This window comes from Ursus maritimus, unplaced genomic scaffold (genome assembly GCF_017311325.1).
Source record: "Ursus maritimus isolate PB19 unplaced genomic scaffold, ASM1731132v1 scaffold_8, whole genome shotgun sequence".
NCBI lineage: Eukaryota > Metazoa > Chordata > Mammalia > Carnivora > Ursidae > Ursus > Ursus maritimus.
The window spans coordinates 13,539,364-13,555,694 of NW_024426996.1; the positions used below are offsets into that span (position 1 = coordinate 13,539,364).

Here is a 16,331-nt window from a genome sequence, read left to right on the forward strand (position 1 = left end):
CACACACACACACACACACACACACACACACACACACACACACACCATCTTCTTTATCCATTCACCTATAGATGGACATCTGGGCTCTTTCCATAGTTTGGCTATCGTGGACATAGCTGCTATAAAGATGGGGGTGCAGGTGCCCCTTCAGATCACTACATTTGTATCTTTGGGGTAAATACCCAGTAGTGCAATTGCTGGGTCGTAGGGTAGTTCTATTTTCAACTTTTTGAGGAACCTCCAGACTGTTTTCCAGAGTGGCTGCACCAGCTTGCATTCCTACCAACAGTGTAAGAGGGTTCCCCTTTCTCCACATCCTCACCAACATCTGTCGTTTCCTGACTTGTTCATTTTAGCCATTCTGACTGGTGTGAGGTGGTATCGCATTGTGGTTTTGATTTGTATTTCCCTGATGCCAAGTGATATTGAGTGATATTGAGCACTTTTCCATGTGTCTGTTGTCCATTTGGTTGTCTTCTTTGCAGAAATGTCTGTTCATGTCTTCTGCCCATTTCTTGATTGGATTATTTGTTCCTTGGGTGTTGTTAAGTTCTTTATAGATTTTGGATACTAGGCACTGGAGACATTTTTATACTTTAATTTTCTCTGATTCTTTAGAAATTGTTCGCTAAAGAGTCTTAGTATATAATAAAACTTGTATAACGGTACTTGTCTTTTTCCCCAACACCTCTAAAGATTTTTTTCAAGATTCTATTTATTTATTTATTTGAGAGAGAGCGAGAGAGAAGGAGAGCACAAGCAGGGGGAGGGACAGAGAGAGACGGAGAAGCAGACTCCCCACTAAGCAGGACGTCCTGATGTGGGGCTTGATCCCAGGACTCTGGGACCATGATCTGAGCTCAATTGACTGAGCTCAATGGACTGGCCACCTAGGCTCCCCAAGACTTCTAAAGATTTAAAAGTGAGTTTGTCAGTCCTAATCTAACTCAATTATTTTTGAGTTCTGGCTACTTCTATAATTCTCATTTGCACAATTAGGACTGTAGTCTCTCCGTCACAGGCTGTTGCAAAACTTCCGTGTGATGGCCTGTGGGGCGTGTTTAGCACAGTGCACAGTACGTGATAAGCACTAAATAAGTGGTCGTGGCTATTATTCATGCTACAGCAGCTACTATTTTTGAGCACTTACAATGGGCCAGGTACTGCAAGTCCGTGATGTTGTGCTGACTACGGTAATTTAGCTTCTTTGTTTAGCGCCTCACTAAAGCCAAAGCTTCCGTGAAGTGTTTGGTTGCTGAAGACTACTTCTGATTTCAGTTTGGGACCCACCCTGGAACCGGAGGAAGTGGTAGACAAGCTGGTGAATGGGATCCTGACTGAGCAGAAAATGATTTTTATTCCATCTTGTATAAGCTTTTTAACAGTGGTGGAAAAGTAAGTGATATTTACGTTTATCAGCATGATAAATATTTATGTATTACATCTTTTTACTCAGATTTAAAACGAGACATTTGGTAAAGTACAATTAAATGGAATTAAGGTATAAAAAAGATAGGCTTCAACAATCCATCAGTTTTTAAAACCACATTTGTTAATCCTTGATGCAGCGTTTGTATAGCAATGGGGTTAATGAACTGAATAATTTCCACAAGTTTTTAAGTTTTCTTTTTAGAGAAAGAAAGATGTATATTTCTGAAAGTCTTATCTCACAGATGAATGACTATGAAGAAGGATAGTTGTTTTTTTTTTAAAGATTTTATTTATTTATTTGTCAGAGAGCGAGAGAGAGGGAGAGAGCACAAGCAGGGGGAGCAGCAGAGAGAGAGGGAGAAGCAGGCTCTGCACTGAGCAAGGAGCCCGATGCGGGACTCCATCCCAGGACCCTGGGATCATGACCTGAGTCGGAGGCAGACGCTTAACTGACTGAGCCACTCTGGCATCCCAAGAAGGATAGCTTGTAAGCATCATTACATAATGGAATCATGGAACTAGATATTGGAGGAGACCATTGTAAGGTTTTAGATATTCATCTAAATATGCAAAGATAATCATCGGGCTCTTATTTTGTGTAAAATCATACTGAAGCATAGGAACTGTTAAATAACCCTGTAGAATTTTAGAGATCCTTGAGCCTGACTACTTGTATGGACCAGTGGCATCAGCATCACCTGGGAGTGTGTTAGAAAAACAGAATCTCTTGATGTCCTGAATCAGAATTTGCATTCTTGTAGCATCCACAGGTGATTTGAATGCATATTCAAATTTGAGAAGCATTTCTTTAGGGCACTAGCTCTCAGCTTTAGTCACATTGGCATTCACTTGGGAGTTTTCAAAATACTAACGCCTGGGACCTACTCCCCACGACTGATGTAATTGGCCTGGATGTGGGCCGGTCTCTGAGAGAGACAACTTTCCAAGTGATTCTGATGTACAGCCAAGATTGGGAACCGCTGGCTTAACCGCCTTCCCCATAACACATTGCCTCATTACTCGTACGGGAACACCGTGTAGCAGTGAGGCTGGTCCAGGTCATGAGGGGAATGTGAAGAGGTGGCTTAGGTTAAAAGAGGGAAGGAAGGAAGGAAGCCAGCCAGCCAGCCAGCCTGCCTCTTGTTCTCTGTCCCTGCAGTCAGGTTTCTGCAACATGGTGGGGTATCAAGATCGCTTGGGAAGGTAATTTTAAATATCTGTCACATGGAGACAGGTAGACATTATAGGACTGTGAGGTATAAATAAAATGGCACACTTAAATTATTTAGTATACTATAAATACTCAATAAATGTTATATACAGCTATTATTATTATTATAAGTAACGCTATTATTAGCATTGCCGATTTTTCTCTGACTGTGAATGTTTGGTGCTCAGTTGCCAGGCCTTATTTTATTTTATTTTTTTATTATTTTTTAAAAGATTTTATTTATTTATTTGACAGAGATAGAGACAGCCAGCAAGAGAGGGAACACAAGCAGGGGGAGTGGGAGAGGAAGAAGCAGGCTTCCAGCGCAAGAGCCTGACATGGGGCTCGATCCCAGAACTCCGGGATCACGCCCTGAGCCAAAGGCAGACGCTTAACAACTGAGCCACCCAGGTGCCCCTACCAGGCCTTATTTTAATGCTATCTGGTCAGATGTATTTAGAGGTGGATTTTTTTTTTGATACAATACAGTACTATAAATGTATTTTCTCTTCCTTATGATTTTCTTAATAACATTTTATTTTCTCTAGTTTACTGTAAGACTATAGTATGGGGGGGAAGAATATAGCGTATAATACATATAACATGTAAAACACATGTTGATTGTTTAGGTGGTCAGTAAGGCTTCTAGTCAACAGTAGGCTTTTAGTAGTTAAGTTTTTGGAGAGTCAAAAGATATATGTGTGTTGTGCAAGGTTCAACTGTAGTTACACCAACTTACATATTCTGTTTAGATTCTCAGTCTCATCGGAATGTGGTGAATTCCTCCATATTCTTAAGTACCAGCATTCTTCATTCTATTACCCTTCACCTCACTGTACTCTCAGATACTGTGTTTTTACAAACTGAAGGTTTGTGGTAACCCTGTATCAAGCAACCCTGTCAGTGTCATTTTTCCAGCACCGTTTTCTGACTTCATGTCTCTGTCACATGCCGATAACTCTTGCACTGTTTCACACTTTTTCACAATTTGTTACGGTGATCTGTGATCGCTGATTACAACTCCCTGAAAGCTCAGATGTTGGTTAGCATGTTTTAGCAATAAAGTGTCTTTTAATTACGGTCTATAAAAATTTTTTTAGACATAATGCTATTGCACACTTAAGAGACTACGGTATAGTGTAAACATAATCTTTATATGCACTGGGACACCAAAAATTTCACTGGACTCGCTTTATTGCAGCTGTTCGGCACCAAACCTGCAGTATCTCTGAGGTCTGCCCATATAGGGTGGAGAGGAAAAAAATTAGACCTACTATGTGTCCACCATGTACAAAATAAAGTGTTTAAAGCATTTTATATTAACACATTGATTCTTCACAAGAACGCGATGGAGTAGATGTTAATTTTTCCATTTTCAAGTGAGGAGTTTAAACTCAAAAGTTAAATAACTTATTCAGCATTATGCTCAAAACCAAGTGCTTTATCTGCATTTTCATTTAGCAGTTCTGTCTCCTCGGTCTCTCAGTGGAACATTTTAAATAATATTTTAGATTATAAAGTATAAAATTAGTTTCTGTTCTCACTTCCTTTCCCATGTCATGTTTCTTGTTTTAAAAGCCTTTAGCCTCTCAACTCTGCAGTTCTAGATACCTCCTCTCTTAGATCCTCTGAGAAACACAGGCGTGTATCTAGTTCAAAAACTAAATATTTCAAGTCACTCCTACCCTAAAGGAGGTGAAGCCTCCTTCCTTTTCCTTTTGACAATGAAATGGATTTAATTGGAAAGAACACATAGTAGTGACTCAGAGTTAAATCTCCTAATCTTAAAACTAATCTTGTTTATCTAACTGACCCTTAAAAAAAAAGACTGATCTTGTTTAAAATAATACATGATAAAGGATACACCCAAATCACAGATTATAGATATGTAGTATCTCTACTGATTGAGAAACTACTGATGACAAGAAGTTGCTATGAATTTTTTTTGTTTGCTGTCACAGCAGCACTTACATGCATTAGAAAATAGTGCAGGGAAGTAAGAGACAAATCACGTCTTTAGTTTTTAGACAAGGATTATAGCACATACTCATCCGAGGCTCTCTGTAGACGGTAGGATGGAAAGATCCATCCTGCAGACATTTCCATAGCCAGCTGTGGATGAGAAAACAGCATTATAATGGGGAGACTTTACAAATACCCATTATTAAGTGGGGACTAGGACAATAAGGCTAAAGTCTGTTTTTTAAAGAAATATCCAAAAAACTTCCTTATTCTTAAAGGAAAGAGAGAAAGAAAGAAAAAAGAAAGAGAAAGGAAAAGAGAAAGTCCAACAAAATAGTTTCCATCTTGTTTGTGCCTGTTCTCCCTTCCTCTCATTGTATCGCAGGGCTGTGTGACTGTATTCCAGCATATGATTTATACACTAAGTACAGCTGCCTCATACATAGAATATAAATTAAAAAGCTCTTTTTCTTATGCAAAAAAGGATGATATATGAGAAATGTAAGCGTTTTAAAAGATATTTTATAAATGCACTTAATATTAATTTCCTAATTATTTTCATGTATCTTTTTTTTAGGATCCTTCCTGAGCGTTTCCTGGCATTTTTAAAACGAAAGATCGATATTAGGTTTGATGCAGTTATTGGATATAAAACTAAAGGACAATAAATCCTACATGGATTACATTCCACGTTTAGTTGACGTAAATACATATCTTCAAAAATACCTGCTTTCCAAAACATTATTATGTTTAAGTAGTGTAACTTAAATTCTTCTTCATACATTAGCTATAAATAAATAGAACTGATATACCAGGGTTAAGTCAATTTCATCTAATACTAATCAGAACTTTAATATTTAGACTTCTGCTTTCCTCATTATCTTTCTTTCTTCAATGTCATCTTTTGAGGCCCTGGCAGTCCTCATTTATTATCACTTGTCCCTTAGCAGAAAGCTAATTTCATACAATACAAAGAGGGGAATATCTTAGGAATTGACCTTATAGAAAATGGAGAAAAGGAATAGAAATAATTTTATAATAATTTCTAAGATTTTGTGGCTTGTGAAGTCTTTCCAAAATTTGTACTATAAATGTGTAAGATATATTTTTATTTCGAATTGCACTTAAATTTTATTGCACGTTTCCTTTTCTATTTTCTATAAAAGAAAAACCTTCAGGCTCTCTAAATACACTGAAGGACTGTATCTAGTGGCATTTCACAGTTTCATATGATGTAAGAAATATTACTCAAACATTTCATCTTACACATTACCACTCTGTTTCCTGAAAGATGCCTCACATTCCAAAGCCAGACATTTTAGCTCAAGGAAACCAGAGATCGACTCGTGTTGCAGGTATAAAGACATCATTGGGATTTGAGGCAGAGAATTAGGAGAATGTACCCACAATGGCAACAATAAACAGATCAGACTTAAACTTTTGTCTCCATCTTTTCATCTTGATAGTTATTTAGCTTTGCTTACTCCTTGGCTCTAGATTCACCAGGTTAGTCAGAAAGAGCATTGTAACCAAGAGCTGTCCTCAGAGGCTTTGACTGAATAATTAAATTATCGTATTGGCTTATAACTGAGCTACAGGAACTGCAAAAATATAATGCCTTGTCTTTGTGAGCAAAAATACGTTGCTCTAGCTTCAACCCAGGTTGCATGGTCTTACTACTTAATTTCTGAGTTTTCCTAAAAGCAAGTTTAGATCGAGTGAGGGCAAGCTGGTATATTCATTAGGTAAGCAAAAGAAGCCAGCTACAACAAAGCAGTTGGTACTTCACAGGTAAAGGAGACCTGTTACATTTAGCCTTTAGAGTGAATAATTTAATACCTGATAATGAACCATAAAATCCAAAGATTCAAAGCCAAAATCCGTGCAGGTTAGAGACACATCCTTCAGGCAGAATCTAAATAAGTCATTTTTATTCCTTGTCACTGGAACTTTAAAAATGTAAAAGAATGAATCCTTTCCCTCCAACACACATCTGAAAGATCCAAAGGTTAGATTTATCAGTCCCTTTTCATGGATTTCATACTTATTTCTATTTTTTTGATGAATGCTTGTGGAGAACACCAGACAACTCAATTTGTAAATTCTATCCCTGTAAGGTCGCATTGAAACTCTTCAAGGCCCAAACTCGATGCCAAATCACTTTCATGTATATCAACTCATCTATTAAATGCCTGTGTCTGTTACATGCAGAATTCTATCAACTTTTCCCCTTGTTATATTCTTGTTGTCTGAAAAGAACCAGAAAAGAATCATTTTCTAGCTCAAGTGACATTTTTAAAGATTTTATTTTGCAGTCCTTTGCACCCAACGGGAACTCTGACTTATAACCCCAATTGAGTCACACATGCTCTATCAACTGAGCCTTGGGGTGCCCCCAGGATTATATTTTAAAGCTTTAAGAAATAGGGACAGCTGGACACATGATAGCAGTGAAACATGAGGAGCAGTAATATAATGGCAGTTAAGATCTCACTGTGATTTGTGGAAAATCTGATTCTTCAAAAAAAACCAAAAAACAAAAAACAAACACTTCACGCGTTTTTTCCAGTCTTAAAATCCGGTAACATTTTTCTATGGCATGTTTCATAAGAAGTTCACACAAGTTTCAGCAGGAAAGGACTACAAAATTTCAGCTATTTCACTCTTAATCTGAGTAGCTAGCATAGCATTTACAAATAATAGTACAAGAAAACTGAGTGCTCAAGACAAACTTAACCACGTCGGCATGTTATTCTAACACAACTAATATTACTATGGCTGAGCATTGTTCTAAGCACTTAGCCAAGAGTTACTTTGTTTAATCCGCTTGCTCAGAGTACACAAACTTTTCTGTAAATTGCCAGAAAGAAATATTTTAGGATTTGTGGATATGAGGAGGCACTCAAGAGTAACCTGATCGCATAGTGTTCTTTCTTTCTTTTTGGTTTTTGTTTTGACATGCTTTCAATAATGTAAAAACATTCCTAGCTCAACAGCCTACCTTAGGACCAGGTTTGGCCTGTTAGGCTGTAGTTTGCTGACCCTGTTCTTGCCTATCCTGTGAGTATTATTTCCCTTTGAAAGATAAGGAAATGATGGGGTTTGAGTGGTCAGTCGATACATCTGCCTTCGCTCAGGTCATGATCTCAGGGTCCTGGGATTGAGTCCATGGTTCCCCTGTTTCATGGAGTCTGCTCTTCTCCTCTTCCTTGCCCCCACCCCACCTCGCCTTGTGTCTCTCTCTCTCAAATAAATACATAAAATAAGAAAGAAAGAAAGAAAGAAAAAAAAAAAAAGGGAAGCTCAGAAGCAGCCTGGCTCCGAGTCTGTAGTATCAACCTATACATATCATGGCATAAAATCACTGCTTAGTTCTCATTATGTCTCCTTTGTCAAACCATCCAAATGCAAATGTAGAATAAGGCACTGGAGAATGGTTTGAATGCTGTGAAAAAGAAATAGAAGAGTGCTAAGTCAAATAATGCTTTACAAATATGCTGTGACTTTAAAAGATGGGCAGAAGTGGCTTGCATTACTTATTAATATCCCACAGAACAGCTGCTCTTCCTTGTAAATTCACTAGAAGCCACCTCCTATTCCGTCGCCCGCTCCTGTAATGAGAACAACCTCCCCCGGCCACAGATTTCTTCTTCGGGAAAGAAAACCTTCACCAGTGCCTCCAAGCAGGAGTAGGTGATGGTGAGCAGAAGCTGAGGATACCCAAGACATACATGGCTCTGCTCTGTACTCTTCTCCGGCTCAGTCCTTAGCTCTAAGCCAACAGGGAGCCACCTCCACACAGATCCTCGGGAAGAGCTATCCAAGTGTGGATGGGACTGGAGAGTAAGCCAGGTTTGCTGCTGAGACTTTGTCCACGTGTTCTAGTAGATTGAGAAACACTGAGTTTGGAGACGTATGAATTCCTACTTAAAGCTTTGGCACAGGGACAAAGGAATCCTGGAGAAAGAGCTCTTGATCATTAGGCATAGCAGTTCTGTGCTGAGTTGCACAGTGAAGTTTCACCTAGAAATACATTCTGTTTTTTAAAATTTTATTTTCTTTATTTATTTGATGAGAGAATCGAGTGGAGGAGGGAGAGGGAGAAGCAGACGTCCCACATGAGTGGTGCTCGATGCAGACTGACCCCAGGACTCGGGATCTCGACCTGAGTCGAAGGCGACATTTTAACTGACTGGAGCCATCCAGGTGCCCTAGAAATAATGCTAGAGATAGTGCATCAGCTACTGGTCTTTGGTATTCTCTTTGGTATCTCCTCTGTAAACCATGTGTGTGTGTGTGTGTGTGTGTGTGTGTGTGTGTGTTTAATTGAAGGAAAAGGAGAAAGCAGAGATATTATCTTCGTAGGAGACTTAATAAGTATTGGCCAACCAACCTTAGTGTGATTCATTTATTCATGAAATTTCAGCATCCATATTTCAGTGAACTAATTATTTCACAGGAGGTGCCCATTTCCAAACTCCTTAAGCTTTGGAGGAGATTGAGGATATATACTAAAGGCAATCATCCTCTGTGATGCTATAGGAATGAGCATTGAGATTTAGGAGCCAAGTCGCCACTTAAAAGTGGTGTGACTTCCACGTGATCTTAGCCAAAAGGCCGGAAGTGATAAAGCAGCGTGACTCCAACACCCCAAGGTAGAAACAACTCAGGTGTCCGTGAATCGGATGAATGGATAAACAAAATGTAATATATACAAACAAGGCCATATTATTCTTTTTTTTTTTTTGTAAGATTTACTCATTTGTCAGAGAGACTGAGATAGAGCCACAAGCAGGGGAGAGCAGGCAGAGGGAGAAGCAGGCTCCTGATGAAGAGGAGCCCGACATGGGACTCGATCCCAGGACCGCATGACCATCTGAGCTCGAAGGCAGCCACTTAATCGACTGCACCACCCAGGCATCCCATATTATTCCTTTTAAAAATGAATGCATTCTGATACATGCTACAACATGCATGAACCTTACAAACATTATGCTAGGTGATCGAGGGCCCGAAGGGACAAATATTGCATGACTCCACTTAAATGACCTAAATAAGTCAAAACATCAGGGACAGAGACTGAACCTGGTTACTGGAAATACCACCCTTTCTTTTGGATCTCCATGAAATGAGAAAGTTATAGGATTTATGTACATTACTGTAACCTCACTGTTTGTTTAGTCTAACTATAGTAATTTCACAAGTACAAGTTAAAGAATGTAACTCTTCAAAAAATATTGTTCCCCTCCTTTCTGAGAGTTCATTAGTACACTGTCAAAGGTTCTGTGTACTGCCGAACTGATAAAGCGGTATTAGGTAGTCTTAAATGTCTTGTAAATTTCTTTGAGGCTCCTAAACCTAGTTTCTTTTTTTTTTTTTTTTTTAAGATCTTATTTATTTATTTGAGAGAGAGAGAGTGAGAGCACAAGCAGGGGAGAGGGCAGTAGTGAAGCAGGCTCCCCACTGAGCAGGAGCCTGACGTGGGGATCTAGTCCAGACCCTGGATCATAGAATGAACCGAAGGCAGATGCGCTAATCGAAGTCTCCCAGGCACCCTGAAAACCTGATTTCTATCCAATGCAAACCCCAAGTTCACATCTTATAGAGGCCTCAGCTTATTTTTTGTTTATCAAACCTGTTGCTTCATCTCTGCATATCAATCCAACTCTTCCTTATAGTAGCAAAAGAGTGGCGTCTTGATCTCATAGTGTACTTTTCAGTATTCTTCTTTCCTTGTTCCTTCTAATTAGTCTTCCCTAACTTAATCAACTCTTCCGCCTGACCGTGTCTCTTTGCTTTCAACTATTTTCTGTTTTCTACCATTGTAAAAATATTCCTGAAATCTTCTTCCACCCCACCCGCTTGCCATTGCATCGCTCCATCTCAGACTATCAAAGTATTACACATATACCACTTGTTTTTCTGATTTCTATCCTTGGGAGGATAGAAATCTCTTGCCCCTTTACCTCTATATCTGGTGCAAAGTGCCTACAATGGTCCTAAATAGAAGGAGAGCCATCTAGATCACTTCAGACCTGAAGATGGGGGAGGGTGTGAGGTGAGCCATAAATGGGACCAAAGGGTGCATAGGGCTGGCCATTGGTAGCGAAATGTTCCAGATATAGGAAACCATGTGTAGAGGCACTGGGAGGTGAGAGATCATGGCACATTCAAGGACTAGAAGGTCCGTCTTGGATAACAGAGTGTGGTGCAGAGAGAAAATAGAGAACATATCAGAGAGCTCAGTCACCAGAGTCTCAGCATCAAGGAGGGCTAGTGAAAGGTTTTGGTAGGACGGCATCATCAGATTTACAAATACTGCGGATGGGAGAATGCATTAGAAGAAGGGCAAGAATAGATGGAGGGAGACCAGTTGGAGTCTGTTCACAGCAACCCTGGCCAGAAATGATGGTGGCCTGGAATGCACATGGTGGCAAAGAGATATTTAGGAGAGGGAAAATGAATAAATGGCATTCACTCAACAAATACATATCAAACCCTTTGCAAGTCTTAGCTACTATTCCAGGCATTGGGGATATACCATTGAGCGAAATACATAAAAACAAATCACTTCCTTAGGAAGCTTTGCTCTAGGGCAATGTAGACAATAAAGAAGGTAAACTAACGTAAATATATAGTATACTCCACAGTAATAAGTATCAAGGAGAAAAATAGAGGACAGAGGAATCTTACAGGGCATGGCCCTGTAGGCAGGGTTGCAATCTTAGATATGGAGTGAGAAGTTCTAAAAAAGACTTAAAGGGAAGATAGAGGTAGCCACGTGGCTGTTCTGCAGAAGAGCACTCGGAGAGGAAGCAGTAAAGTACAACGGTCTTCAGATAGAAACATGTCTGTGGGCTGAGGATCAGCAAGGGGACTGGTATGGCTCAGAGAACTGAAAGAGTGTGAGGCTAGTGAGAGTTTTATAGGTCAACATAGGCTTCATAGTTTTCAACTCTTCAGTGCAACACTAATCTAGATATTGTTGTGAAGTTATTTGTGGTTAACATTTATAATCAATAGCTTTTAAAAGACAAAATTATTCTTAATGATGTGGATGGACCTTATCCAATGAGTTGGAAGGCCTGAAAACAAAACTGAGCTTTCTCTGTGCTATGGATCGAATGTTTGTCTCCCCCACAAAGTTCCTAGGTTGAAACCTAATCCTCAAAGTAATGGTGTGTGGAGGTGGGGCCTCTGGGATGATTAGTTCATGAGCCTCATAAATGGGATTAGCATTCTTGTAAAAGATCCTGGAGAGCTCCCTCGCCTTCTGCTATGTGAAGACACAGCAAGAGCGACAGGCTGCTTGGCTTGTGAACCAGGAGGCAGGCTTTCACCAAGACACTAAATCCTGGTGGCTTGATTTTGGAATTGCGCCTCTAGGACTCGGAAGAATAAATTTTGGTTGCTTTCAATCCACTTGGTCTTTGGTATTGTGCTGTAACAGCCTGAACTAAGACACCCGGAGCCAGAAGAAATTCTGCCTCAAGACTGTAGCATCAACTTCTGCCCGGGAGTTTCCAGTCTGCCAGCCTCTCCTACAGGTTTCAGAGTTGCTGCCTCCCACAATAATGTGAGCCAATTCCTCAATGCCTTGAAAGATATTCTCCTGGCGTATGTGAAATGTATGTATGTATGTATGTAAAACCTCCTCCTGGTTCTATTTCTCTGGAGAACTCTAATATGGTAAGAAGCTAGGGGTAAGTAAGATTGGATTACATATGGCCTTCTAGCTCATGGTAAGGACTTTAGCTTTAAATTTTAGGTGAGAAGTAATGGGGATTTTGAGCTGAAGCATGACATGATCTCATATTTTAAAGACTCATTCTGGGGGTGCCTAGGTGGCACATTCAGTTATGCTCGACTCCTGATATCAGCTCAGGTCTTCATCTCAAGGTCCTGAGTTCAAGCCCCACTTTGGACTCCATGCTGATGTAGAGCCTACTTAAAAAAAAAAAAAAAAAAAGATTCATTCTGGCTGCTATGCTGGGGGAACAAGAGGTGATGGTGACTTGCATCAGGGTGGTGGCAGTGGAGGTGATAAGAGGTGACAGAATTCTGGATATATTCTCAAGGTAGAGCAAACAGAATTGCTTTTGTAATGAATGTGGAAGGAATCAAGGATTACACTAAGTTTTTGGCCTGAACAACTGGAATAATGGGGTTTGGAACAGGTTTGGGGTAACATCAAAAGCTCAGTTTCATAAATCTTAGGTGAAATGCTGCTGGTCACACCAGCAGAGACATTAAGAAAAGGGGGTTATATGTGTGTGGTATTCAGAGGAGAGATTCAGGCTGGAAATGTGGGAATGGTGACCAATATTGAATGTGTGTGCCAGAGGTTAGAGGGTTTTGGAGAGGTGAGGGATGAGGTGCGCAGAAGGAAGGAGGCAGGAGTAATTCTAAGTTTTTACCTTGGACACTTGGTAGACATGCCATTCTCTGCTAGGGAACACAGACGGTGTACAGAAGATGCTAGGTTTTGCATGTGTTGGTTATAAGAGATTTATGTAACTGGAACTGGAGATAACAGAGGAGATTACACAATCTAATTCAGTCCTTTTACAGATGAGAAACAGAGGTTCCTCATCTGTAAAAGGACTGAATTAGACTGTGTAATCTGAAACAGAGGTTCCAGCGCAGCTAGCTTGAATTAGATGGCCCAGTGCTCTTTTTGCCGTACTAGGCCACGTGTAATTATAGGGAAGACTATGAAAGTAAAAGGCACATCTCTTTTGTCCCAAGATTGTCCAGCCATGCCTATACCAATTAAAAAAAAAAAAAGTGGAAATGAAAAAGAAAAAGGAAAAAAAAAACCTTCAGTGGTCAGATCGACTCTATGGTCAAGTGGAAATTCCTATGTATTTTGGAAGGATGTGATGTCCAGCACAGGCCCAGACTATCCCAGTATTTTCGGGCTCAGGATTTTAACTTTAGGAAACTTGAGACTGTTGTGATATTGGGTCAGTCCAGGCTAGCCTTTTTTCAGGTAGAATACTCGGGCACCTGCATGCAGCATTTTGTTTCACCTTAAAATAATTCCTAGATGAAAGAGCTTCAATCAGAGATTATCATTGGCTGATTATGGAATATTGTTTGAATACCAAGGAAAGCTTGGGCAAAAGGAGATACAGGGTGTTTAGGGTGATGGTTCGACTCTCCAAGAATCCCACTGAGGCTGTCCGACAGTGCGGTTGCATTCAAATCCTCAGCCTGACCTCTGAGTAGCTGTGTGATTTTCGGTTAAGTTTGTTGAATCTCTTCAGGCTACCTCATCTATAAAATGGGAAGAATGATGTCTACCACCAGAATTCTTCAAGGGAATAAATCTATCACCAAGCCTGGAAGAGGAAGGTCTTAATAACTGCTCCCTGTCCCCACAGCAAAATCCTTCTTAGCTGTTTACGCACTAGCCAAGCTGGTGTTGATGACGTACTAAGGGTCAATTGTAACCCTTTTCCTTGACCTGATTCCTCACTCTTTCTAATCATCATTTCCATTAAAAAGAATAGATTTCTGGCAAGTGAGAATGGTGGCATGGGGACAGGGACAGGGAAGAGTGTTTCTGAAGGCAAGCATGGGAATATTCTCAAAGGGAATAAGAAAGGCCAGTGAATCCTAGTCATCCCAGGCAGAGCCCCAAGGGTGATAGCAAGGGCTCAGACTTTATGGTGTGTCCAGGGAGGGCTGGTTCCTTGCCAACGGTCAGAATTTCTCTACCCCACAAAAGAGCCATCTGTCATCAAGGTCTTAGTTTAGGACCACAGAATACCATGACAGTTGATAATTAGAGAAGTCTTTCCTGTTTACCCCAAGACAACATAAGCCTCTTTGATTTTGGTGTGATTCTCAGAAGCAGCCCTATCGATGGCTGAGATGAATTTTCCCACTAAATTGTGGAGAAGTGGGTTTAGAGTTGAATTCATTCACTCAAATCAACAGTTAAAAGTTTTCAGGCCTAGGGATGCCTGGGTGGCTCAGTTGGTTAAGTGGCTGCCTTTGGTTCAGGTCATGATGCCAGGGTCCTGGGATCGAGTCCCACATCAGGCTCCTCACTTGGCAGGGAGCCTGCTTCTCCCTTTGTCTCTGTCTGCCGTTCCCCCTGCTTGTGTGTTCTCTCTCTCTCTCTCTCACTCTCTCTCTGTTAAATAAATAAGTAAAATCTTAAAAAAAAAATTCAGATCTAGAGTCACAGCAGTAATTGCCTGATGTTAGCGAATCAGAGCAAACTTTTTTTTTTTTTTAAAGGGCAGAGAATAAAAGCCCAGAACCTCTACAGTATTCATGAGCCTCTCAGCAGAGCTGGGGTCCCAGTCTCTAAGATTCTTCTGGGTTCCTGCTCCCTACGGGAATTTCAACAATGCCTTCAACACCGCCTGCTATACACAGAATTGCAGGAGGATTAAATGGCAAACCGTGCTAGCGTGTGCTTAGCACCCCGAAAAGGGACCAAGCCCCATCTTGTCAGCATACCATCCAAGAAGTAGTACTTCTTTCTCGTAATGCTTAATGCCGGAGCCCACTCAGATGTTAATTTCAGACAAGAGTATTAAGAGCTAAACATGTTTACTGTAAAAAGAGGAAAGTTATCAGTATATCTGGGGCCTCAGTTATCTTACCGAAGATTTCGCTGAAGGTTTTCTCCTTACCTACTTCATTGTTCCGCTTGGCAAGCTGAATGGGTATAACTTACAGCAATGAATTAACACTACATGTATTTCAAAATGACTTGTTTCGACATAAGAGACTCTCCATCTTCTAGTGTTAATCTCTGCTAACAGGACAGGGTCTAGGTAAATCTATAAATTCTGTGAGTTATTCCCAGGCACTCTAATAGAGTGCTACCACAGTATTGCTCCTGTGTGGAGAAGAATGTCAGTTCTGTTATTCAGATATAACAATGTTTTCGAAGACTGCATTCTTGACAGATACCGCTTGAATGTAGAATGTAACTGTATTTAGATTCTCTGTATCAGAAGAAGGAAGTTGATGGGCGGGGAGAAATGTATTGTAGGAACACCTGCTGTGAAGTTCTCTCATCTATCATAGAATCTACAGTGTACCCTTCCTTAAACAGATATCATTGATCCTTCTAATCTGCACGGCACTGATGAGACTGCTTAATTTGCTGGAGAGGTCAAGTGTTTAGACTTAAATAAAACGTTAGAAGTTTTGACCTAGAGCCACAGCATAATTGCCTGATGGCGGAGAATAAAAGCCGAGAGCCTGCACAGTATTCAGGAACCTCTCAGCAGAGCCGGGGCTGCAGCCTCTAAGGTTCTGGGTTCCTGCTCCCTACGGGAATTTCAACGATGTCTTCAACACCGCCTGCTACACAGAATTGCTGTAGGTAACAAGCAAATATTAAATAAATACGCTTCTGTTTAGAAACGAAATAAGATCTTTTACCATGAACTTTACCTAATGTGACTCATTTACTCCATTTCACAAGAGTCAGTATTCTGATTTATGTTTTCTGAGTGTGAACCTTCTGATACAAGGACCAAAGTTCTTTCCTTTGTATATGTCTAATACAGTCTTGGAAATATTTTTCTTCAATAGAAATCCAACAAGCCTGCTTATTTTTCCCATTTATAAGTTGGATCTTATATTCTCATCTCACTGAACATCACTCACATCTGAGAAAGTTCTGGATGTTAAAGAAAAGTTCTTTGATTGCATAATCCATTTTCCTTTAATTTGAAGGTTAAGCCAAGTTCCGCCT

The 16,331-nt window shown here is 40.2% G+C and overlaps 1 protein-coding gene across 2 annotated transcripts in view; it reads left to right on the forward strand.

Annotated features, from left to right (window-relative positions):
* HSD17B11 (hydroxysteroid 17-beta dehydrogenase 11) overlaps positions 1–6,040 on the forward strand; it is a 33,066-nt gene extending 27,026 nt beyond the window's left edge. Inside the window, exons 6-7 of one of the 2 annotated variants that reach the window (XM_008706180.2) lie at positions 1,279–1,395; positions 5,181–6,040. In XM_008706180.2, coding sequence (XP_008704402.1) covers positions 1,279–1,395; positions 5,181–5,271 — 208 coding nt within the window. In that variant the 3' untranslated portion in view covers positions 5,272–6,040. The remainder of the gene's footprint in view (positions 1–1,278; positions 1,396–5,180) is intronic. The other variant, XM_008706181.2, reaches the window with a different exon arrangement.
* The last annotated feature ends 10,291 nt before the right edge of the window (positions 6,041–16,331 follow it).